The 25,956-nt window shown below is 46.1% G+C and overlaps 1 protein-coding gene across 1 annotated transcript; it reads right to left on the bottom strand.

Annotated features, from left to right (window-relative positions):
- Positions 1–87: 87 nt before the first annotated feature.
- Positions 88–23,687, bottom strand: LOC128323172 (uncharacterized). The gene is made up of 14 exons (XM_053245893.1): positions 23,278–23,687; positions 15,165–15,235; positions 13,750–13,924; positions 12,314–12,455; positions 11,486–11,604; positions 10,839–10,988; positions 10,468–10,610; positions 9,688–9,787; positions 7,879–8,012; positions 4,951–5,076; positions 4,704–4,821; positions 2,898–3,032; positions 1,480–1,653; positions 88–165 (listed from the first exon to the last, which is right to left on the bottom strand). The coding sequence occupies exons 1-14, from the start codon at positions 23,299–23,301 to the stop codon at positions 88–90; spliced, it is 1,689 nt and encodes a 562-aa protein (XP_053101868.1). The 5' UTR covers positions 23,302–23,687.
- Between the last annotated feature and the right edge of the window lie 2,269 nt (positions 23,688–25,956).

The following is a 25,956-nucleotide window of genomic DNA, read 5'->3' as shown; positions in this document are numbered from 1 at the left end:
GTAAATAAAGCAGAAACCAATATTGAAAAGTGATTCAATTATAAATCTCTGCTTGCTGTGATCCTCTGGAGAGGCCCATCTTGGCTTTCATTTCCCACCAGACGTTAACTTGGCTTCTTTGGGAAGCAGGGCCTTCTCTTTGGTGGATCCTTCCTTGTAGAACCTCTTCCCAACAGAGGCCTACTTTTCAGAAAGCTGACCAATGCCTTTTCATTTTCTACCAAGCGTTTGGGGCCTCCTGGTTTGGTTGGTTATGCATTGGCTTAACTAATGCCCTGATTTTCATTCAAGCAACTGAGAGCAGCTAACATGTGGGTCCCCCAACACTCTGCCATCCAGACAGCTTAGAAGACTAGACCTGATGGAATAGAATTGCATCAGGATTGCTCAGGCCACTCGCTACTTTTCCCCAGGACTTCTGAGCTGGATTTTGTTTTATAATTTCTTTCATTTTCTCATTGGTAAGTGTTGGTCAATGTTATGGAATGGATTTTAGCAGTAATTCTGGAAACCTGTTTAAATGGTTCCATGACTGAATGTTCTTCTTCTTAGCTACAGGTGAAACTCGGAAAATTAGAATATCGTGCAAAAGTCCATTAATTTCAGTAATGCAAATTAAAAGGTGAAACTGATATATGAGACAGACGCATTACATGCAAAGCGAGATAAGTCAAGCCTTAATTTGTTATAATTGTGATGATCATGGCGTACAGCTAATGAAAACCCCAAATCCACAATCCCAGAAAATTAGAATATTACATGGAACCAAGAAGACAAGGATTGAAGAAAAGAACAATATCGGACCTCTGAAAAGTATACAGTATACTGTGCTTGATTGGCCAGCAAACTCGCCTGACCTGACCCCATAGAGAATCTATGGGGCATTGCCAAGAGAAGGATGAGAGACATGAGACCAAACAATGCAGAATTGCTGAAGGCCGCTAATGAAGCATCCTGGTCTTCCATAATACCTCATCAGTGCCACAGGCTGATAGCATCCATGCCACGCCGCATTGAGGCAGTAATTGCTGCAAAAGGGACCCAAACCAAGTACTGAATACATATGCATGCTTATACTTTTCAGAGGTCCGATATTGTTCTATTCTACAATCCTTGTCTTCTTGGTTCCATGTAATATTCTAATTTTCTGGGATTGTGGATTTGGGCTTTTCATGAGCTGTACGCCATGATCATCACAATTATAACAAATTAAGGCTTGACTTATCTCGCTTTGCATGTAATGCGTCTGTCTCATATATCAGTTTCACCTTTTAATTTGCATTACTGAAATTAATGGACTTTTGCACGATATTCTAATTTTCCGAGGTTCACCTGTAGTTGCCTTGAGGGCCTATGGTGAGACAAATGGGACAGGGATTTAAATCAATAGTCTGAAGAAAGACCACACACACACCTGCCAGGAACCAGGGAAGAGGGGCTTGCACACATTCGGCTGCCTTGCAAACGCAAAATACTCACGTGGGCAATGTAGCCACAGTAGATGGATGCCAGCTTCCTCATATAGGCCTCTCCTCTCTCTCCACTGACACTGTGGAGGGCAATTTCCACCAGCATCATTAGCTCGGGAATGACATCTGGCTTGCATGCCATTCCCAGTGAGCTTAAGAGAGCCACCGATATAGTCCAAGGGTCCTAGTCAAAAGAGATGGCTCCGTTAAGAAATCTTGAGATCCAGCAGTTTCTCAGTTTCCACACCTCAGCAGCTGCTAGAAATGGCTACAGATCCTTTGCTGAGGGTGATGTTCCCACAGTGTCTCCCACAATGTAAGTAAATAGAATGAAGCTGCCTTCTACTGAGTGACATGTTTGTCTGTCTGTCTAGCCTAGTACTGTCTACTGACTGGCAGTTCCTCTCCAAGCTTTGATTCTTTTCCAGTAGAGCTACAGTACGTACATTTCTTTGAACTGGAGACACCAGGACTTGAACCTGGGGCCTTGCTGAACGGTGGCCCTTAAGGTTTCAATGGTATCACCACCAACCCCCTTCCACCAAACATACAGCTTCTTGCCAGATGGAGCTGGATACACATGGCCATTGAGGTTATCAAAACAGCTCGTCCAAAAGAAATATTGCTCCTGACTGCCAAACAAGCAAATGGAGGAAACTACAGTATCATGTGTGTCAATCTCCCACTGCCTCCCTTCTAGAGCACAACATTCCCACCAACGGCCTTCACAGCTACAGGAAAGCATTATGCTGGAAGCATCATTAAAGTACATCAGGGTTGAAAAATGCAGCGTCACCTAAGTGAACCTGTGGGTGCTTTCCCTCTTTGGATGTGTTAGAACTCAACCATACCCAGACCCTGATAAGCCCCGCTCTGGAGAGGACATAGATCAGGACCTTGCTGTTAACTCCTTAGACTGGAGATCCCAAAGAGTCAACAGGTCCTGAGGGACAGCCGGAGCCTGCCTTCCTTTGGTGACACATAGCCCACTGGGGTTGAGATGTCAAGGGATCAAATGATCCTCAACTGGAGCCTTGCCCCAGTTCCAGATCTCCAGTCACCACCCTGGGACCTCAGGAATAGCAGCAACAAGGCCAGGTTAGAAGCCCACAACCAGTGATGAATCATCTGTGAAGCTTCCTGAAGCCTCTGTTCCCACATTCCCACTTGGGAGGAAGAGGCAATTACTTGTACTTGCCATGGATCAGGACCCAGCTGAGATCCATGAAGGGGCAGAGCAGCCAACTTCTATCAATACTCGACAGTCTCTGCCTGTAGAATCTCTGCTGGTGCAAAAGCTCCACGCAGTAGTTCCTCAATGAACTACTTTATCCTCCGGACTGATTTCCCTACGTCTCTCCGGGGTCAGGGTTGCTCAGTCTCTTCCCCCCCCCCGGCACCTGCTCTAGTTCTCTGGGTCTCACTTACCACTTCTGAATTGAACAGAAGAGCGATCCCCTGGAGGCTTAGCTTCCGTACTTGAGCGTTGTCATGGCCAAGACAGTTGAAGATGAAATCCACCGTCTCCTGGTTGGCCTCCACGATGTGCTGGTTTATGAACAGCTGAAGAGCCCAAAGAAGACAAAACCCACAAGTGACTAGGTGGTAGAAAGGAAGATTAAGTACAATTTGTTCTTCTCTGCTGCGCACTTTGCAAAGAGAGGGTTCCAGTTTCGTACACCATACAAAGTTCCATAGGGCATAGCTATACCACACTATAGCTACATTGTTGAAACAGTATTCCCTCTGCCCCCAGGAAGACTGGAAACTATTTCTGCAAGGCAGGACAGAGATCGCTAACCTTTCCAACACCCTCGCCAAACTGTAGCCCTGAACAGTTGTGGGAAGAAACCATGCCGGTTACATTAGTTGATATTATTATTTATTATTATTATTTATTATTTGTTTACACAGTCAGACAGATGTTATTGACTGGTTTGTTTTATCCAGACATCGAGTCCTTCCCAAGGACCTGGGATGGCTGAATTTTATTGTCAGTGTTGTTGCTGTTGTTATAGATGTTGTCATAGAATATAGGCTGTTCCCAGTAAAGTTGCTTTTTGTAATTGGCTGATGGTGATTTCTGTGGCCCCTATGGTGTTGAGATGCTCTTCAAGGTGTTTTGGAATTGCACCTAGGGCGCCAATTACCACTGGGATTATTTTAGTCTTTTTCTGCCACAGCCTTTCTATTATTATTATTATTATTATTATTATTTATTTCAATTCACACAAAGTGATAATAAATAAATAAGATGGATCCCTGTCCCCAAAGGGCTCACAATCTAAAAAGACACCTAAGACAGACACCAGCAACTGTCACTGGAGGTACTGTGCTGGAGGTGGATAGGGCCAGTTACTCTCCCCTTGCTAAATAAAGAGAATCACCACGTTAAAAGGTGCCTCTTTGCCAAGTTAGCAGGAATTAATTAGCAGGGATATAATTGATAGAGGTTTAAAGTGGAGATACTGTGTGCCTTGAGACACCTTGCAAATCTCTTTCCAGCTCACCAAAGCAAGGACTTCAGAGGTTCTGGCTACTTCCCCATTCACTCTCAACACATGTCCATATGAGCCACATTATTACAACAAAGGCTGTCCAAGTGGCAAATCCAAGTGTCCTCCCTCATAGTCACACAGCATGCATCTTGTGGCACCCAGAATTTGCTGCCTCAAGCCGTGGCCTTACTCTGCCTAAAAGGTGGTTCAGGAGACTTGAAGGAGACTAGGCTCAGGAGACTTCAGCCTAGTCTCCTGGATCCAGATCCAACTCTCTGTTCCCACATTATGTCTTAAATAAGTACCTGCCTAAATGGAGGCCAGCTATGCTTCAGCATCTTGAGTTACCACAGTAGCTGTGATACAAAAAATGACTGGCCATGCAGACAAGCTCTTCATCCACACAGCTAGTTGTGCAGAGGTACCATGTGGGCAACAGAAGTCAGACAGATGGTTATCCTGTGGGCTCATTTGCTTCTTTCAGGCTGCCCCTCTCCCCCGCCAGCTTCTCTCCAGAGCCTGAAATTGCTGGGGATGTTTTTTTACTGACCCCTAGAGGGAGTATTTCTACATTAACCCTCATAGTCAGCATCTCCAGAAAGCAGTCATAGGTATCCTTTATTTATTTATTTATTTATTTATTTATTTATTTATCTAACATATTTTATACCACCAAAACTTACGTCTATTTAGTTCTATCTGTCAATACATTCCCTAGAACTTCAGTCCCTCTCACCTCAAGGTAGATGTCCAGTGCTATTTCAGGCAGGCGAGTTGTTTGTTTGCCTTCAAAAAGAGCTCCAATATAGTGTACCAGGGCTGGGGTTGACCACGAACCTTTAGCGATGAGTATGCTGCAGTGTGAAACCAGAGCTCATGAATGAGGGAAAAGGCACAAGTGTCAGCAGCACAAGAAAAGCTCTTGCACGCCCAGGTCCCGCTCATCTCTCCCCATTGGGAAACCACAGTGTTCTTCGTCTTACCTCACCAAAATGGATAGTCCGTGGCTGAAGCCTTCTGGCCTGCCAAAGTGGTCCAGGTATTCCCTCAGACTCTCCTCCTCTATGTCAACAGTCCTAAGGAGGAGGTGCAGAGTTTCCAGGCTCTCACTAGAAGCAAGGCAAGGCCAGCATTACCAGGAGAGATCAGAGCTACACACTCAGAGTTATTGGAGTGCCACTGAAAGGACCCCTTCTATTTAAAAAGGTTGGGAACCTCTGGCCTAACAAATGTACCCCTTCTGTTGCAAACCTACAGCTCAGCTACCACATAGAGATTTTGAGTGTGTCTGTGCACACAAGTCAATATTACAGTCATGAGAGAGTCTACTCCGCTCACTCTCTTACATCCAGACTAAGTTAGTCATGAGTATTTCCACTGAAATTAAGAGGACAAGTAAACTTCAATAAGTAAAACAAGGACAAGTAAACTTGTCCCATTGGAGAGACTGTGGAGAGCCTGTCTCATAACTAACATTTCAGTGTGTGCGCACATATATACATAAAAACATGAATTGTGTTTTTAATAAACATAAAATCATAATTACGTTAAAAAATGTCAGTGAGGACGTGTCAGCTGGGGAACAAATCATGCATCTGCAGCAGGGAAGCAGAAGTACCCTAGTGGTACTACTAGTAGTATCCCTTTTGGGGAAACCCAGTGTTGGAAAACCTTATCGTTTGAGCAGTATAGGGTCAGAGACGTCTATTCAACCTAGTCTTGATCGAGAGGTATGGTTTTTTGTTTGGATGGAGAGGGCTGGCCTGGGTTCAGTTCCCAAAGAAGCCCATGTTCTGGAGGAAAGGGAGGGTGTTCTAGCTCTGTGGCAGAGCACATCCTTTGCAAGCGTGATGGCCCAGCTTCAGCCTCTGGTGTCCACCGTTAAAAGGTTGGCAGCACTGTGAGACAGCCCCTTTCTTGAGGCCCTGGAGTGTCGCTGACAATACTGAGCTAGAACGACCAATGGCTGACTCCGTTTAAGGTAGCAGCAGCAACAACAACAACAGTACTACCAGCAGCAGCCCTTTGCTCTGTACTGTTGGAGATGCAGATTTAGTGGCATCGCCTGTGTGCACCTTCTCTCCTAGTGACCAGTAGGGCCATGAGGAGTAGAGATAGCGAGGAAGAATCTTCAATCTTCCTTTTTCATTGTTTCTCCCTCTGCTCCAGCAGTTTTCGATTGGGAGACAGATACGCTTCCTCTCTCTACTCTGCACCATGGAGACAGAAAGCTCAGGGACACAGGCATTTCTCTCCAAGTATGTAACTTCCCAAATCAATCTCACTCGCTTTTGAACCTGAAACGTCTGTCTCAATACTCCTGAATTGGCTTACTCTTCTCACACACACATGCTCTGCTAAAACGGGAGTGAACTAAACCTCTCCCCTCCAACATATGCATACAAAAGTACTATGACAGAGGGCAGGGAGCACAGAAGTAGGCAATCCCCCCACTTCAGTATGGTTATATAGGAAAAGCTTGATTCTGCAGAAGGTTCCTAATGTATATAGTACATTCCACTCCCATCCACATGTACGCAACGTTCATGGGATTCACCGAGTGAAAAGAGGCAACGGACGTCCCTTTGACCCACTCAGGGCCTTCCCACTTGGCCCCCATCCCATCCCAGCCCCTGATCCCAAGATCCCAAAATCCTTCTGTGTGTGAAGCACACACCTTCTTTCTCCTAGACTGGGATGCAGGCCAAGTTTTCTTTCACCCTCTACTCCTAAGCAGCAGCAGCAGGAAGTCAGGCAGAACTTTCCCTTATGTTCTGCAGCTGCCCATTCCTGTGTGTGAGCCAAGACAAGGCCAAGGCCAAGGCCAATGGGAGTGAGCACACGAGATTCACAAAGAGAGGGCACTGCTGAGGTTGTGCCCACTTGGTAGGAGGGTCTTTATCTCTGTCTGTCCCGTGTGGGAACAACGAGTCCGTGAGAGAGCAGAGCTTGCACTGCAGGCCCCTTTGCCCTTGCTCCATTCAAAAGCTGACCCTTGTTGTTAAAGTAATTGCCCCAGAGCTGTCAAGAATGCCAAGACATGTACCAGGTGCATGAGTGTCAGGGGAGAAGACTTCAGTGGTTTTGTCTTGGGATCCTTGCCTGGAGATACACTCTAGATCCACAGGGAGCAGAACCATGGTGAAAGAATGACTTGTGGGTGCGTGAAGACTCAAGAACACAACCCGCTGGATGGCAGAGGGCTTTCATCATAGCATCCCTACTTTGAGGTGCTGCCTTGTTTCCCTTTTTAAACATGTATTTTTAATTTATTTATTTTTTTGTTAAATTACATATTACAAAGTAGAACAAGTTGGGGTGCTAACTGAGCCCCACGGCCTGAGAAGTTATCCCATCCACGCTGTGGAGAACGCACGGTGGAGAGAGATGTTGTCCGCATTCTGGTACAGGCCCCTTTTCTACAGCAACTTGCTAAAACCAAGATTGCTGGGAAGTACGGCCACTTGCAGTGATCCCTAAGGGAGAAAGATCTACACTTGTGCACCGATCAAGAATCCTCCCATGGAGACATTTCTACCTGGCCCCCAAAGCAGCAAGCATCCTGTGCCCTCATTTTGTCATGAGTAGTGTCTCAAGGCCAAAGGGAAACGATTTATTCCACTCACACTTTGGCTTAGGGGACTAACTTGGACGACTAGCCTTTAATCTTTAACTCTAGGTATCATTATTTGCTCCCCCCTATATGTCTGTTCAAACTGCCAGTTATCATAACTTTCCCCAGATGCTCCTAAAAGACCTGTGTAGAAAAAACTATCTTGTGACCACAAGTAAACCCCAAGAGTTGATCCTTCTTATTGCTAGGGCTCAGGCACAGTTGGCACCTACAAGGGGAGCACGTCTGGCTGAAAGGAGGAGGAATTCTGCCCTCCATTCCTCAATGCACTACTCACATCACACCCCGATTCTCCTCCAGCCGTTCATAGATCTGTTGCAGCAGGGCAAGTAAGAGGTGTGGAAACCTCTCCTTCACAGCTTGCTTGTCACTAGACTTAAGGAATAAGAAAAGGACCCGGACTGCACGAGTCTAAGAGAAAAGGGGAAAGAGAGGAAATGTACTTTTGCATCTTCTTGGAACAGGATGCCATCATGCACTGGAGAGTGAGACTCTGCAAGGATGGCCAACAGTCTTTCCTAAAGCCAGGGAAGCCTCTCTCTGCAACCAGCTTCTGAGCGCTCCTTTGCTCTTTCCTGCCCACAAGTTGGATTACATAGGAACATAGGAAGCTGCCATATACTGAGTCAGACCATTGGTCTATCTAGCTCAGTATTGTCTTCACAGACTGGCAGTGGCTTCTCCAAGGTTGCAGGCAGGAATCCCTCTCAGCCCTATCTTGGAGAAGCCAGGGAGGGAACTTGAAACCTTCTGCTCTTCCCCGAGCAGCTCCATCCCATGAGGGGAATAATAGCTTACAGTGCTCACACGTCTAGTCTCCCATTCATATGCAACCAGGGCGGACCCTGTTTAGTTAAGAGGACAAGTCATGCTTGCTACCACAAGACCAGCTCTCCTCTCCAACAGGGAAAGTGTTGGCCAAGCCCTTTTTCTGACTGAGGTAGACAATCCAGATGGCCCTCTTCCCATTAATTCACATGGGCCACAGTCCATTGGAAAGTTTCCCTCCCAGGCCCCAGGGACACGAATGGGTGTGTGAGAACAAAGTAATGGTCTTTAGCACAGTCCCCCTTCATCTCAATGCGAGTTGTACAGAATTCACCGGAGAGAACTGGGCCCAGTGGGTCAGAGGGGTCTGCAGTTCTCACACAGCCACTCTTCAAAATCTGCCACTTGGGGAGGCCGCCTCATTTTGCCTCTTGGTAGTGTCACTTCTCCATCGGAGAGCCACTAACATGTTACTGTCAGGAGTCCAGGTCAAGAGCAGAAGCAGCATGGAGAAGCCCGGGCCAGTGAGTGCTTGTCATTAGCTCCCTCTCTCCCAGCCTTTAAGGAGAAATTAAAGACCACTCTTTTGATTCAGGCTTTTGTCCGATGAGATGCTGCCTGCTCTCTTCTTAAATTGTAATGGTGTTTGCTCTCTAGATATGTTGTTTTCTTTGAAAGTTTACTATTGTTTTTATCTTGTTGTTAACCACCCTGGGGTCTTAGGATGCAGGGCAGTATAAAAATCCAAATAAATTCGCACTTTGTAAGGAAGCCATCAAGGGTCTGAGGAAACTTGCCTTTCAGATCTTTGAAACAGGTTTGCTCCTGTGTTTTTCTCTTCTCAACTACCTTGACCAAGGCAAAAAGGCAACAACTTGGCCCATTAACTCCACCCTGTTCTCCCTGCATATGAAATGACCTCGGATTCCTCCCTTCCATACTCACAGCATCCTACTCGCATGGAACAATAGTTTGCCCTTTTGTTTTTTAAATGAAAGCTGACATTTTTTCAGGGTGACCTTTTTGTTGTGTGAATCTTGCCAATTTCTGTGGAACACAGGAAGCTGCCTTATACAGTATTATACAGAGTGTATATAACACTGCTCAGTCTGGTCTACACAGACTGGCAGTGGCTTCTCCAAGCTTGCAGGCAAGAGTCTCTCTCAGCCCGATCTGGGAGATGCTGCCAGGGAGGGGACTTTCAATCTTCCGCCTGCAAGCATGTAGCTTCTCTCTGCTTGTGAAATGGCAGGATACATGCAGCTCGGGTTACGCAGATGAGGAGCAGGGGACCCGAAGGCGGTTTCCACTTCCTTACCGCAACTCTGCTGCACTCCGGCATCCATTTTGCCACCTCAACAAGTATCTGGCTGTGGTCAGCAGCATTGAATATTGCCTGCCAGTACTCCTGGCACTTGCTGCAAATGGAAAGACAGGAGAAGCAGTCAAACCCCACAGACCAGGCATGTTCAGCTTCTACACTGGGGGGAGCACTTTCTTCTCCAGACAGTCGCCCAGGCTCATGCGCTGACCCTCTACCAGGTCAAAACACTCCATAGCTTTGCGGTGCAAGATTCACAGTTGTGGAGCACATGCTATCAAGCAGCGCACTACACACACGTGTATCTATCACATCCCTGCTAGTTCACAACGAAAAAGAGAGTTGTCAAAGTTACAGTGCAGTAGAAATATCTGTATTTCTTACCAATCGGAAAGAAAAAATATGTTCTTTATGTGACACTGGGGCCAAATGCTTAACCATACCTTGATCACTACTATTCACATATTCTGCTCTTCAACAAAAGTTCTCAAAGCGGTTTGAAAAGTTTGGAAGGACTTCCAGGGGCCAGGCAAGACTCTCCCAGGGACCCAGCCCAGCCTGTGAGCCCCATATCACCACCCCAGCCTTAGACCGCCCCCAGTTTCCATGTACTGTAGGCAGGCCAGCAAGGAGAACAAAGGGGCACAACTGATGCATCTGCTGGGAAGCACACCCTGGGTTGCATCAGCAGCAGGGGGAAAGGTGCTCTTTGGGGAAGCCCCACAGATCCCCAAGGGGGGTCACCCAAATTAGTACAAGCTCCAGCATGTTCCATACCTGAAAGGGTGTTTGAGGAGGTATAGCACCACCTCCTCAAGATGATCTACTGCCAAGATGGGGAAGGCTAGCAAGGCTACATCTTGACCATGTGGGACTCTGTCCTTCAGCCGGATGAACAAGTGGTCCAGAAGTTCCTCCAACTGTCAGGTAAGAAGAGGGTTATTCATAAGGCACTAGGAAGCAAGGCTGGCTCAAGGGCTTTCACTGTCCTAGGCAGGGTGGATGCAAAGGCATCACAAAGTTCTCTACTTTAACACTTTAGAAGACCAAGTTTAATGCCATCAACCATGCGGAGGATCAGGTTCATGCAACCCAGAGGCATAAGACTGATTGACATCCTTCCCGGGGGGCTCCTCACGGCTCCTTACCCACATTGACTTGCCGCTGAACTGCTTTATGACCTCGCGCAGCAGGTGGAATACGTTTAGGAGGTCAAATGAGCCTTCAGTGGTCAGATCCCCTCCCAAGAAATGCATGACCTCCAGGAGCTGCTCGGAGGAGAGGAATCCACCGAAGACCTGAAACAAAACACAACACCTGTGAATAACATGCATTGTCTGCCATTTGCCCATGTGGGCAGGCTGGAAGACTGTCTAAAAGAGCAAAGGAAGTGATGGAACAAAGGAAGAGACACTGTCTTGGAATAGCAGGACTGTTTTATATTAATACAGAACAAAGGGATCTAATACACAATACTATGAATACAACATGCTATAAGTACGAAGCCATGCTAATGTGCAAAACATATCATACACATACAATTGAACTACGGGTATATTATTTCCATTTCAACATGTATGGTTTTGTCAAGTCCCATTCACAGACGCGTCTGACCCAACATGGCCATTCTTGCTTCCAGGAGATAGCATGTCACAGCTGTAGCTTTCAGCCAGCCTCCTGGACTGTCCCTGTCCTCAGAAAAAGAGAGTGTGGTGGCTTTTAAGGAGGATGTGGGACTCAGAGACACACTCAAATGGATTCAAGAAGCCCTCTGACTCATATAATGATAACTCACCATTGCAAGGTTGTAGCAGTTTCCGCTGAAGAAAGAAGGGTTGGGTTCTCTAGTTGGTCCCAGGGCAGAGAGAGCTCGTTTTACCAGGTCCTTGCCCCAAGGTGTATACATCAGCCTCTCTGCAATGGAAAGGAATAGGGATGGGAGCTCACTCATTCCATCCTAGGTTGGACAGCACCACTTCCTAGCAACCTCCCTCCCTCAGTCCTGCCATTGCTTGACCCTCTCTGGGTGGAGGAAGCAGAGCGGTCTGCTTTGGATTCACACACGATTGCCCTCCTAGGTGGACCCAGCATGCAAAGCCTGGCAGTGATCTGACACAGAGCCTGGTGCGATCAGGCCAGAGATGGAGTCACAGCAGAACCTGGAATCCATTTACTGTCTTTTCAGGCCCACATGTTTGTCACCAAACAGAATGCGGTTCTGTTTGGAGCAGGCCTTATGGCTTCAGCTGCCAAGAGGACAGTAGAAGTTCTGCTCCTGTGCTCTCCAAAGCAGCCTGGTACACAGGAATGAGCATGTGTGCAAGATCACCTGCTCTGGATCAAACAGTCATTAAGGGCCCAGCTATGGGGGCAAATATGAGCACTGCTAGCCGTAGCTGTTCCCCACAATAATCAATCCCTGGCTACTTCTGGAACTATCTAGAGAACTCCATTTGGAAACTGCTGTGGCAAGTGAGCCGAAGGAACCTGTATCCCTGCCGGGACCATCCATCTGGCAGTCTCTGAACTTCCTGGGGCTCTGATCCCACCAGGTAATGTTCTGCTTGGGTAATGAAGTTCAGTGACTTTGGCAGGCAGCAGATCTAGTTCCTTTCTGACTTACGTTCTCCACGGCGCAGCATGGGCAGGAGCTCACACAGGACTTCTGCCGCCATCTGCCTGATCTCTCTGTTCTCATCTAAAGCACAGAGGCAAGTCACTGCCACCAGACGTCCAATCAGTTCTTCAGGCAGCTGTCCACATGGCTGAGGAAAGACACAGATTAATAGCTGTTAGGAGAAAAGGACCATCAGCTCCAAGAACGGGACTTTATCCTCCGGGACATTTTGCTCCTCACACGCCACTTCTGACCAGCCTGCAAAACCCATCCGTGTTGCTCATTATTGGGTAATAATCACCTAGTGGGGAAGAGGTGGCTACAGGCTCATTTGCCCTTTGGCCGTGGACACACATCACCATTAAAAGAACCATTTGAATCTCTGGTGCCAGCAGTGAATGGCAGTGACAGTCAAGAGAAATTCACTGTCCAGTCTACCCTGTTTGTCTTTTTTAATTTGTGGATTGTGACCCACAACGGAGTCACAGCCCCATTGCCCATGTGTGTTGCAGGAGCAGCAGCATCACTACTTCTTCTTCTTTAAGTTCTTTTTAAAGAAGAAGAGAAGTACACAAAGAAAGAGACTGACAGGAATTATAGTGGGTCCCCTGTGGATGTTTTGGGATAAAAGAGGGTCAGTTTGTTCCGGGGGTGGTGGTCTTATTTTGGGGGGAGTTGTGTGATGTCACCTGATTTAGAAGAAGACTGACTTCAGCCTCCTATATGTATGCATGGAGCCTGATTCTATTCATGTGTATTCAGATGTCAATCTTGCTGAGCTCAATAGGTCTTCCACCTAGGCTAGATCCTGGGAATAGGATTGCAGCCCTAGACAGGGCTGTGGAAAAATTGTTTAAAAAAAATGATTAGGAAGAGTGAGATTTTGCAGCTGCTCAAACAGTGGTGAGAAAAATTCCCCCACATGCTTTAGACAGAGGAAGTGGTATGAAGGATGAGGAGGTTCAAAAGAAGTTTTATTTCATGAACAATAAAGCTTTGGTGATCTGGCTTTGTGTTCTGAGGCAAAGGCAGAATTTGGGACATGGCATTCTGTCTCTAGCTGTGATGTGCATACAAGGATAACACAGGGGGATCGCTGGAGAGCTGCTATCAGGTCTAAGAATATGCCTTGCAAAGACCCCAGTTCAAATCTCATCTCAACCATGGAGTCACTTGGCTGTTTTGGCAAGCTTCTCTCAGCCTCAGCCCCACTAGCTGCCACCTAGTTATCATAATAGTGGCCGACCTTTGCAGGGTTGTTGCAGAGTCTCCTGAGATCACTTCTGTGAAGTGCACTAAATACTCTAGACATGCTATGTAGGTGCTAAGCATTCTGGTGGCTTATTGCATGCCGGGTGCCTTGTATGATGGGCCTGGGAGGGGAAGCCTTGAGAGGGGCTGGGAGTGCTGTGTTGCCTAAAGGGCTCCACCAAGGAACTCACATCAGCCTTGACCCCTGTGAGGTTCCTGAAGAAGTTCTGGAGAGCCTTCAATTTGATCTCTGGGTCTTCACTCGTCAGGCCGAGGAGGACAGAAGCGAGTTCAATTACGAGCTTTTCCTCGCTCAAACCTTCTGGGAGGATACCGATGGAAAAACTCACGGACTGCTCCAGGTCTCTAAAAAGGAGGAGAGAGAGCAACAGGAGTGGAAAAGAAGCTGTGGTTAACTAACAGCTTCTGGATCCCTCCGTAGAAAAGTCATCTGTGCTGCCCACTTTGTTTTTGCGGGATATGCGGGGAAACATATCCCTTGTCATCGGGTAAGGACTCCACAGGGCCGAGCAGCTAAGATCCACAGCAGCTAACATTTGGGGGTGAGAGTGCTGGACTAGCAACTAAGGCAGCAGTTCCCAACCTGTGGCACTCCAGATGTTGCTGAACTACAACTCCCATCATCCCTAGCTATAATTTATTGTGGCTGGGGATGATGAGAGGAGTTGTTCAGAAACATCTACAGTACCACAGGTTGGGAATCCCTGAACCAAGACATCCCACATCATCCCCAGCAACTTCCAGCTTCTGACAGATACCGGAGCGCAGAATGAGACATCTCTATGCAGTCATCAGGATCCTGTCAGCAGTTGGTAGCAGATATAGCTCATCAGAAGCAAAACTAGGCAGTAGACAAAGAAGTGTCAAGCTTCCAGTGGACATGCTCAGCAAAGGCCAAGCCAAACCAGATGGGCTTTACTTGGTTCCCCTTTGACGGCCTTAGGCAACAGGACTGGTTTAAGCCGACTGCAGCTAGAGGGGACCACAGCATTTTGCAGGGCCTTGTGCTGGGCTGGAGTCTGTGCAGAAAAACAGCAACAGGAGGGGAGAGAGAGACTCAGAAGCCAGAAGAACTCTTGTGAGACAGCAATTTCAGGCAGGCTGGCCCTCTGCCGATACTGGGGGAGGAGGAGCCATGGGGCTGCTGTGAATGACGCCAGCCATGGAGAGTTGAAGGACCTGGCCCTTTCTGCATGCAGAGCAGTGGCTCTGTCCCATATGTTTCCCCTGGACATAGGCAGCTGCCTTGCACTGAGCCAGGTTCGGCTTCACTCCAGATATGCTGTTGAGCTGTGTGCCAGAACACCTCAGGGAGGAAGAGAAGCCCCTCTCTGTCCGTTGCCATAACTGCTGCTGCTGCTGCTGTGCTACCTGATGGGCAAACAGCAGGCTGGGGGAGCGTCCTTCGAGATGTGTGGGCAGATGCCCTCAAAGGACACCTACAGAGAGCAGACAGTGGCTGTCACTCATCCACATGAGTCAGAATGTCCGTTGCTTCACCAGAAGCCACCAACAGTTCAGTTTTAGAAACCCAGCTTCTGGCCTTTGGCCACTGAAGAGGGAAAGGAACCTCAGTGTGCTTTACCTCATAAGAGCAGCCGCCTCTTCTTCTCCCATGCTGCTAGCGGACATGAGGTCCTCATCAAATTCATCAGACTGTGAATGAGAAATGAGAGTCAAGAGACCGGAGGATCAGAACATTAGTTTGCTTTTCCTCCAAGAAGATCAGAGCAAGGGCTTCATGTAGTTCCTGTGAAGATTGGTAACTGGTTGAGGGACAGGAAGCAAGAGGGTAGGTATAAATGGAGAGTTTTCACAATGGAGGAAAGCAAGAAGTGGGGCCCCCCATGTTGGAAGTGAAGGACTCTGTGCTGCCTCATGCCTCAATGACAGAGGGGGACAGATTAGTGAGTCAGAGGGCTGGAGGGGTCAAGACATTGGTCATTCCTCCTCTCTACTGCTCTGACACTATCCTTTTGATATGTAGATTGCTACTCTCAGGGACTTAGTTACTTCCTGCCTCCCTCCCTTTCTCCTCTTCTCCCTATCACACATGCTTGCCTCCCTCTCTGCACCATGTGTGCTGAGATGCGATAGCATCTCTATGCATCCATCCAGCTAGATAGATAGATTAGAGATTCTATCTCTCCACTTTCGTATCTAGAATGGAGTTCTCCAAATAAGACTTCTTATATTGATTAGAAACTATGAACTGGCTCCAAGTTTCTTTTGCTCTTAGCAAACAGGCATGCCTGGGTAGACTCCGCTGTGTTTTGCCTCTGTGCACTCTGCTGTAATAGAAGGGTATCTCTTAACAGAGAGAATTCCTAACACCCCTGGATTCTGTACTTGGACCAGTGCTTTTTAATTTATTCAAAAATGATCTAGAAGTTGGGGTAAGCAGCAAGGTGGCCAAATTTGCAGACAACACTAAACTATCTAATCTAATCTAATCTAATCTAATCTAATCTATCTATCTATCTATATCATATTTTTATACCGCCTCATATGTAAATCTAAATTTAAGGTAGCAAAATCCCAAACAATCTCTCCAAACTGGGTGAGTGGGCAACAAAATGGCAAATGCCATTCAACATAAGCAAGTGTAAAGTGATGCACATTGGGGTAAAAAAACCCAAGTTCACAAGTACGCTGATGGGATCTGAGCTGTCGGTGAATGGCCAGGAGATCATGGGCTCGTGGTGGACAGCTTGTTGAAAGTGCCAACTCAGTGCATGGCAGCTGTGAAAAAGGCAAATTCCATGCTAGGGATAATTAGGAAGGGGAATGAAAATTAAAAGGCTAATATAATACCCTAATACTAATAATACTAATAATAATGGAGAGCCAGTGTGGTGTAGTGGTTAGAATGCTGGACTAGGACAGGGGAGACCCGAGTTCAAATCCCCATTCAGCCATAAAACTAGCTGGGTGACTCTGGGCCAGTCATTTCTCTCTTAGCCCAACCTACTTCACAGGGTTGTTGTGAAAAAGAAACTCAAGTATGTAGTACACCGCTCTGGGCTCCTTGGAAAATGTAGTAGTAATAATAATAATAATAATAATAATAATAATACTACATGTTCCCAGTAAAGCTGCTTTTTGTAATTGGCTTATGGCCACAGAAATCACCATCAGCCAATTACAAAAAGCAGCTTTACTGGGAACAGCCTATATTCTGCAACGATATCTATAACAACTGACAATAAAATTCAGCCATCCCAGGTCCTTGGGAAGGACTCGATGTCTGGATAAAACAAACCAGTCAATAACACCTGTCTGACTGTGTAAACAAGAAATAATACATGTACCAAATTTGGAAAGAGAAGCATCCAGATACAGAAATAACAGAACAAAGGCTAGCAGACCAGAGAAGATTCATAATAAGAAATAAAGTATTCACAGGAGTTGAGCTGGAAGAACTGCAAAGAGCAACACAGGCTCAAGACATGGAAGAAGAATTACCACCAACTGAAACAGTGGCTCAGGCGCAGGTGGTGTTGGAAATAGAGGATGCCAGTGAACTGTTTCAAAATCAAAACCAGGCAACCTCCCCTTTGCCTTCACCTCAAAAACCCAAATGCCGTTTAACAGAAAAGCAACAAGAACTAAAGCTAAAAATAACTGAGCACATGAACCAGACAACCACCAGGGTTCGACTTCCAGCTCTAAAAACAGTTGCCAAAAAACAACTCGCTCAGGTATTAAAAGATGTCAATGCTGCACTTGCAGAAATAACAACTAATAATTTGCAAGAAACAAACCAACTAATGTACAGTGCAGCAACAATAACAACACAAGAGCTCGGATATAAGATTAATGGACCTGTCAAAAAAGAAAGCAGTACAACACCTAAATGTAAGATTAGATTAGAAAATAAAATCTCCAGGCTTAGATCAGATGCTAGTAAATTGAAAGATATGAAAGACAAGAAGCTGAAGAATGAAAACACCAAACAGTATCTGATCCAAAAATACCACCTCAATTCAAGGAAAATTAGAGAAGTCCTGGAAATAATAAAGCAGCAAATAACAGCAGTGTCAAAGAAGATTAGCAGATATGAAGCCAGAACTACACAACACAGGCAGAATCTCCAATTCCAGTCGCATCAGAGATGTTTCTACCAAAGCATAGAAGGAGAAACTGCAAGAAACCTAGAAACACCAAATAAAGAAGAAACAGTGCAATTCTGGGGAAAATTATGGGACAATCCAATAGATTATAATAAAAAAGCAGGCTGGATGAAAGAGGTCAAAAAATGTAACCAACAAATGCAAGATCTAATAATAACACCAGAATTAATAAGTGAAAGAGCAAAGAAAATTAAAAATTGGACTGCGCCAAGCATGAACTGCATGGCTTTTGGCTTAAACACCTAACAAGCCTTCATAAACAACTATCAAAACAGTTCAATCACATTTTGCAAGGAGGTGATATTGAACAATGGCTTACAACTGGGAAAACTCATCTCATAATGAAAGACCCAGCAAAAGGTGCAGTTCCAAGTAATTATAGACCGATAACCTGTCTGCCAACCATGTTCAAATTATTAACTGGAATAATAGCAGATGAAGTGATGCAACACTTATTAACTAACAAACAGCTTCCAGTTGAACAGAAAGGAAATTGCCCAAACACCAGAGGCACAAAAGACCAGCTGTTGATTGACAAAATGATTTTAGAAAATTGCAAGAGAAGATAAACCAATCTAAGTGTTGCATGGATTGACTACAAGAAAGCCTTCGATTCATTGCCTCACACATGGATACTAAAATGTTTAGAAACAACTGGTGTCAGCAAAAACATTCAGATATTTATTTAAAAAGCAATGAGCAGGTGGAGTGCACAGTTAACAATCAATGGCGAGACACTTGGACAGGTTAGCATTAGAAGAGGCATTTTCCAAGGGGACTCACTATCCCCTCTGTTGTTTGTAATCGCCATGACCCCACTTTCACAAATACTAAACAAAACAGGCCTTGGATACCAAACATCTAAAACATCAAGTAAAATCAACCATCTGCTGTACATGGACGATCTGAAGTTGTATGGAAAGTCCCAGTCAGAAATAGAATCATTGCTAAACACTGTCCGTATATTCAGTAGTGATATAGCAATGGAGTTTGAACTAGACAAGTGTGCTGCATTAATAATGAACAGAGGGAAAATAACAAAAATAGAAGGAATAGAACTGCCCAATGGAAGCAAGATCAAGAACCTGGAAGAGAAAGAACCTTACAAATACTTGGGCATTCTCCAGGCTGATAACATCGCACACACTGAAGTTAAAAGAAAAATTGGAAGTGAATACATCAGGAGAGTTAGAAAAATCCTCAAGTCCAAACTCAATGGCGGGAACACCATACAAGCCCTAAACACCTGGGCTATACCTGTTATCAGATACACTGCAAGAATAATAGACTAGACCCAGACAGAGCTAGAGACACTAGATCGTAAGACCAGGAAAATCATGACCATCAATCATGCTCTGCACCCCCGCAGTGATGTCGATAGGCTCTACCTCCCTCGCAGCTCAGGTGGAAAAGGAATGCTGCAAGTCCATCAAACAGTAGAGGAGGAGAAAAGAGGCCTTGAAGAATATATCAAGGACAGTGAAGAAGATGCACTTCAAATGGTCCATAATGCGAAACTATTCAACACCAATGAAAGAAAGCAGGCCAAGAAAGAACAAGTCAAGAACCGAGCAGAAAAATGGAGAAATAAGCCCCTGCATGGTCAATATTTGCACAATATAAGTGGAAAATCAGTCATCACCAAGACCTGGCAACGGCTTAAGAATGGCAACTTGAAGAAAGAAACAGAGGGTTTAATACTGGTTGCACAAGAACAGGCACTAAGAACAAATGCAATAACAGCAAATGTAGAAAAATCCACAACAAACAGCAAGTGCTGCCTTTGTAAAGAAGCAGATGAAACAGTGGACCACCTGATCAGCTGTTGTAAAAAGATCGCACAGACTGACTACAAACAAAGGCATGACAAGGTAGCAGGGATGAGACACTGGAACATCTGCAAAAAATACAAGCTACCTGTAGCCAAGAATTGGTGGGACCATAAAATTGAAAAAGTTGAAGAAAATGAAGATGTAAAAATATTATGGGACTTCCGACTATAAACAAACAAACATCTGCCACACAATACACCAGATATAACTGTAGTTGAGAAGAAAGAAAAACAAGTGAAAATAATCGACATAGCAATACCAGGGGATAGCAGAATAGAAGAAAAAGAAATAGAAAAAATCACCAAATACAAAGATCTACAAATTGAAATTGAAAGGCTGTGGCAGAAAAAGACCAAAATAATCCCAGTGGTAATTGGCGCCCTGGGTGCAGTTCCAAAAGACCTTGAAGAGCACCTCAACACCATAGGGGCCACAGAAATCACCATCAGCCCATTACAAAAAGCAGCTTTACTGGGAACAGCCTATATTCTGCGACGATATCTATAACAATTAACAATAAAATTCTGGCATCCCAGGTCCTTGGGAAGGACTCGATGTCTGGATAAAACAAACCAGTCAATAACACCTGTCTGACTGTGTAAACAAGAAATAATAATACTACAAATCTATGGTGCCGCCACATTTGGATTACGGTGTACAGTTCTGGTCACCATATCTTAAGAAAGACATTGTGTAACTGGAAGAGGTGCAGAAGAGGGCAATCAAGATGATCAGGGGCCTAGAGCACCTTCCTTATGAGGCAAAGCTACAGCATCTAGGGCTTTTTAGTTTGTAAAAGAGGCAACTACAGGGAGACATGATAGAGGTGTATAAAATTATGTCTGGAGTAGAAATAATGGATAGAGAGAAATCTTTCTCCCTCTCTCACAACACTAAAACCAGGGGTCACCATATGAAAGTGATTGTCAAGAAACTTAGGACCAACAAAAGGAAGTACCTTTTCACACAGCGCATAATTAATCGATGGAATTCTCTGCCATAGGATGTGGTGACTGCCAGCAGTCTGGCTGGTTTTAAGATGGGTTTGGATAAATTCATGGAAGACAGGTCTTTCAGTGGCTATTAGTCTGATGGCTATAGGCTACCCTCAGCCTCAGAGTGAAGATGCCTCTACGTACCAGTTGTAGGGGAGCAACAACATGAGACGGGGATGCCCTCAGCTCTTGCCTGTGGGCTTCTCAGGGGCTTCTGGTGGCCCACTGGATGCTAGACTAGATGGGCTTGAGCCTGATCCAGCAGGGGTGTGCTTATGTTCTTAACATACATGGTTCCCCTGCACCACCATTTTAAACTCACAACCATCTTATGAGATAGATTATCTGAGAGATGGTGAGTGGCCCAAATTTTTTATTATTATTATTTATTTATTCAATTTCTATACCGCCCTTCCAAAAATGGCTTAGGGACAGAGAAATAATAAATAAATATGATGGCTCCCTGTCCCCAAAGGGCTCACAGACTAAAAAGAAACATAAGATAGAGACCAGCAACAGTCACTGGAGGTACTGTGCTGGGGGTGGCTAGGGCCAGTTACTCTCCCCCTGCTAAATAAAAGAGAATCACCACGTTAAAAGGTGCCTCTTTGCCAAGATAGCAGGGGTCAAAATCATCCAGTGAGCTTCATGGACACATGGGGATCTGACCTGGTGCCTAGTCTGACACTCTCACCACTATAACACTCCCTCTCCCTTCTTCTCTACAACACCATTGCGGTGCCACTGCCTTGAGTCTTGGACTATCAGAGTCTCCACCCAAGTCCAACATCTGAGGGAGGGCCAAATTAGGGCAGCTTTGCTCCAGCTCAGGGATGTAGCCAACCCGAGGCTCACCAGCTGTGGCTGGACTCCAACTCCCATCATCCCTAGCTTTTGTTCACTATGGCTGGGGTGGGATTAGTCCAACAACATCTGGGGACCCAAGTTTCCCCCCCACCCCCCATCTTCTGGAATTTGGATCCTGCCCTTCTTCCCTGGAACTCAGGAGTGAGTGTGTGTGTGTGTGTGTGTGTTTGTGTGTGTGATTGATTCTCCCTCCCCACTTCTATCTACACAATAGTCCTGTGAGGTAAGTCAGGCTGAAGAGAATGAACTGCCTAAAGTCACCCAGTCAGTTTCATGGCTACAGTTTGACCAATAACTCCCCTGCCTGTGGCCAAAAGGAAGAGATGATGGAAGCTGTATTGGATTACAAAGGAAGGAAGCCAACCAGAAAAGAAACATATTCAGAACTGGTCCCCTCTTTACAAATTGCAAATAAAGTCTGAGTGCATGTAAGTCTGTACTACGTGTGTGTACTAGTGATGGCTGTGTGTATGACAGTATGTTATTTGGATGAAGAATGTTAAATGTTAAAAATGTAGTATGTTGAAAATCAAACCAGTACTGTGCATTCTTGCTTTGATTTACTTTTTTCTTACGTCCACCACATGACAGCTTACCAGGCAGACCCGAGTTCAAAATCCCAGTTCAGCTATGAAAGCCACTGTGGGGCTGTGGGCCATGTGCTCATCTCTCAGCCTAACCTAGCACACAGGGTTGTTGTCAGGCCTGACTTGATGGGAATGCAAGAGTGCATTTGCATTGAGCCCTTTGAAGTCCAGGTGAAATCTACCTTATATGTGAATAAAAGAAACAAAGCCCACAAAAGAAGCCCCAATTGCTCTACAAACTTACAAAGCAGCAATTGGCTGGGTTGATTTACACCTTCATTTTTCTATTTACATTTGATGAATAAACAATTAGCAAGATGTAAATCAGCCCAGCCAATTGCTCCTTTAAGTTTAGCATAAGGTAGACTTCAAAGGGATCAATGCAAATATGTTGAGATTGCATTCCCATTAAGCTGGGCCTGCTTATCTATACTCGCACACATTTCGTCTCCTCCCCAGTTCTTGGCCAAAAGCGATGTTCTCCACCTTGCAGACGTTCCTGAAGTGCTGCACTGGAGTTCATCTTCAACTAACGAAACTGGTCCTGCATAGTTCTCTACAGTAGGGGTGTGCACAAAACCCCAGTTTTGGTTGAAGGGCCCCAGTGTGGTTCAAGTCTGGACCAGATTCAGATTGGACTGGGCATGCTCGGTTTTGCACATGTTCAGCTGGAGTTTGAGCCAGTTTGGGGGTTCTAAATGTGGGAAGAAGAAGAAATGGAATGCCTGTGCCTGCATATTGCCAAATCCTAGACAGATCACTACTCTCGGTTTGGTTCCCCCGTGCCAGGACTCTTCATGAAATTCCCACTTAGTGATCTGTGTGACCTGACATTTTTCTGCAAGTCATTCCTTCCTTTTCAGCACAGAAAATGTGGTGGTTTACATGTTGGGTTTAATTTTGCTTTTTAATTTCAGCTTGCAAAAAGAAGGTGATACGCCATGAAGACTCTGGACATTCTGAGATTAATAAAAAGTCTAATTAATTAAAAATGCCAAATTCTTACAGAATCAGACACATCTGAATCAATAGTCGATCTGCAAATTAAATCTGTGATAATGGGAAATAATAGCTGGGCAACCAACTTTATCTGCATTTGTTAAAAGTTAGCAGGTGCCCTTTCCTTTGCAAATGAGGCTGCAGGGAGAATTATTTGTAGAATATTCTAATATTTTAAGGCTCAGTAGGAATTACTTAATTTCCCACCTCATATTCCAACCCCTGAGAATTTGTAGAGAATATTTTGAAGCATATTTGCCCCAAGGCTAGTAAAAATCTACTTACCTCAGTGTATGCACTAGAAGACATATCTCAAGAAAAAACTCTATGAAAGAATTAAAAAAACATGACAACTTACTTTACATTGAAGTAATAATATCTAATATCCAATACCACAAAAGAGGTATTAGGATTTTTAAAGAACAAATGGATATATGCAGACTAGATGTCAAAACAAAGCTAAAGCTATTGTAAGAATATAATAATAGATGTAACAAAATAGGATTTCAGAACAATAACAAATTGTATACAATCTCTATAGAAATGTGAGAACAGAAATATAAGAATTGTAAGCAACAAATGAGAAAATGACAAATATTTCAAACAAGCCAATAAACAAGCTTACAGCCAAGCTAGCACTACTCTCACTTCTAACCCGACGCCACTCCTACAACCCACAGAGCAACCAACTCCCAGCATCCAGCATTTCAGTTCACACAGCCCTTTGTGACACTGAGACTCTCTTTGTGACACTGAGCCTCTCTGGGCCAAAGCACTATGGCAACCAGCACTGAGTCCAGGCCCCCACATTTCTTCAACAGGACTCAGCAGCTGATATTCAGTGATGCTTGGCCAGCACTTCACTTCCACCCTGGTGGCCAAAAGGCCATCACTGATGTAGCCTACTTTCCCTTCAAAAAGCTCAGGGGGGCACACATGGGAATTCATCCTATGTTACCCATCCCACAAACTTATGAGCTAGCTGGTCCTAAGAGGTCATCTTCTGAGCTTCATGCTGAGTGGGGTTTTCACCCCTGGCCTCTCCAGTTCAAGACTCCGATTCACCACAAATTAACTCCAATTCACGTCCCCCTCCCAATGCAGGCCATCACAAACAAACAAAAGAAAGACACGTCAAGCATTTATGGTGTTTGCCGATAGAATTGTGGGCTTGGAGATCTGGCACCACAAGCTGGGTTTTACACAATGTATCAATCATACTGTCTCCGATGTCTGTGTCTGGTCCATCGCCTTCCTCTGCCTCTCCAACAACCTCCCTGACAAATCACTGCTCGTGTCTCTGTCCCTCTGTCAGCACCTTTTGCCCTTAGGCCGGCTGAGGTGTTGTCATGCCTTTTCATTAGGCCTTCGTTCCACTTCTGTCCTCCTTCCCCTCAAGATCTCTGCCCCATATGCTACTTCCCCTCATCTTCTTTTTGTAATGTCTTGATATGACTGTGGGTCCCTTAGGTGTACTCACTTGGTGGATCACCTCGGTAGACTGACTCTCCCCACTAGGGGCAAAAGCAAGCAGGATACCGACCTGCACAAACTACAGGATGACTCTGTAGCCACTCACAAGACCAAGGTAGAATAAAATCCTGGACAAACTTCACCCACAGAGATCGGGAGGGAAACCAGCCGTTATGTGGTAATTCAATTGTGACACCTAGTGGACAAACTGAAAGCTGCACTTAGCTCATTTGGTGTGTGTTTTGTTTATAAGGGGAATCTTAATGTATTTACTAGCTAACCTTGCACTGAGCCTATGGCATCCCACCCCCACAACTCTCGCGCCCGCTCTCGCCGCCACCGCAACTCTCACACCCGCTCTCCCCCCGCAACTCTCGCGCCCACTCTCCCCCCGCAACTCTCACGCCCACTCTCCCCCCGCAACTCTTGCGCCCACTCTCCCCCCGCAACTCTCGCGCCCGCTCTCCCCCCGCAACTCTCGTGCCCGCTCTCCCCCACTGCAACTCTCGCGCCCGCTCTCCCCCACTGCAACTCTCGCACCCGCTCTCCCCACTGCAACTCTCGCACCTGCTCTCTCCCCAACTTTCGCGCCCGCTCTCTCCACCTGCCACAATCGCGAGTGCTCTCCCCCCGCAACTCTCGCGCCCATGCTCCCCCCCCACAAGTCTCTCACCTGCACTCTCTGTCCTCCGTCTTTCTATCTCCGTTTCACAGTTCTTGCTTCCCCCTGCCAATGCTAGGGACTGTTGCCCACTCGCCTGACAGCCTTTGAGCTCCCTTCTCTCTGCCGCTTCGCGGCACAGCTCAGCCAACCATATGCCACCCGCAGCCCCCAGAGCCAACTGTCCTGAAGCCACCCCAGCCTCCAAGCTCCCTGCTGCTTCACGGCACCCCCAAGCCAACTGTCAAACTGCTTTCCAGCCACCCCTCAAAACTCCCTGCTGCTCCGGAACTCTCTCCCTCTCTGTCAGCCAATCGCCTCCTTTCTACCAAGTCTCCACACTTGGAGAATTAATAATATAGATACTAGCTTAACCCATGCAGAAGACCTCAGATCTCTCCACCCTCACCTGAGCCACACTCCTGCTCCTCCTCCTGCATCCCATTGCTTCCATCCCTCTTACCTCTCCTGGTCACTCCTCCGTCCCTTTACTCCACCCCCCTCAACCCTCTTGGTCATGGCTGCAGCATTGTGGCACCTATTGGCCAAGCTGCAGCCCCCTATTCCCAGAGACCTCCCCACCCTCATCCAAGCCCCACTCCTGCTCCTCCCAACAGGAGCTGCAGCAGCAGTGGTTGACCAGGCCCTTCCTCGCTGCTGCCACCACCATGGCTGCTCATTCCCCTCAGGCCGCTGACAGGCTCAGGCCCATCCCTCACCCTTCCTTCTTTCTCTCTCCCCTTCCCCTCTTTTTCTCTCTTTCTCTCTACTCCACTCACTCTTCTCCTGTCTTTCTTCTCCTCCTCCCTCTCCCTCTCTGAGTTAACAGA

Source organism: Hemicordylus capensis, chromosome 4 (assembly GCF_027244095.1).
Source record: "Hemicordylus capensis ecotype Gifberg chromosome 4, rHemCap1.1.pri, whole genome shotgun sequence".
NCBI lineage: Eukaryota > Metazoa > Chordata > Lepidosauria > Squamata > Cordylidae > Hemicordylus > Hemicordylus capensis.
The sequence above is the reverse complement of the archived record's forward strand: the minus strand, read 5'-3'. Positions and strand labels throughout refer to the sequence as shown.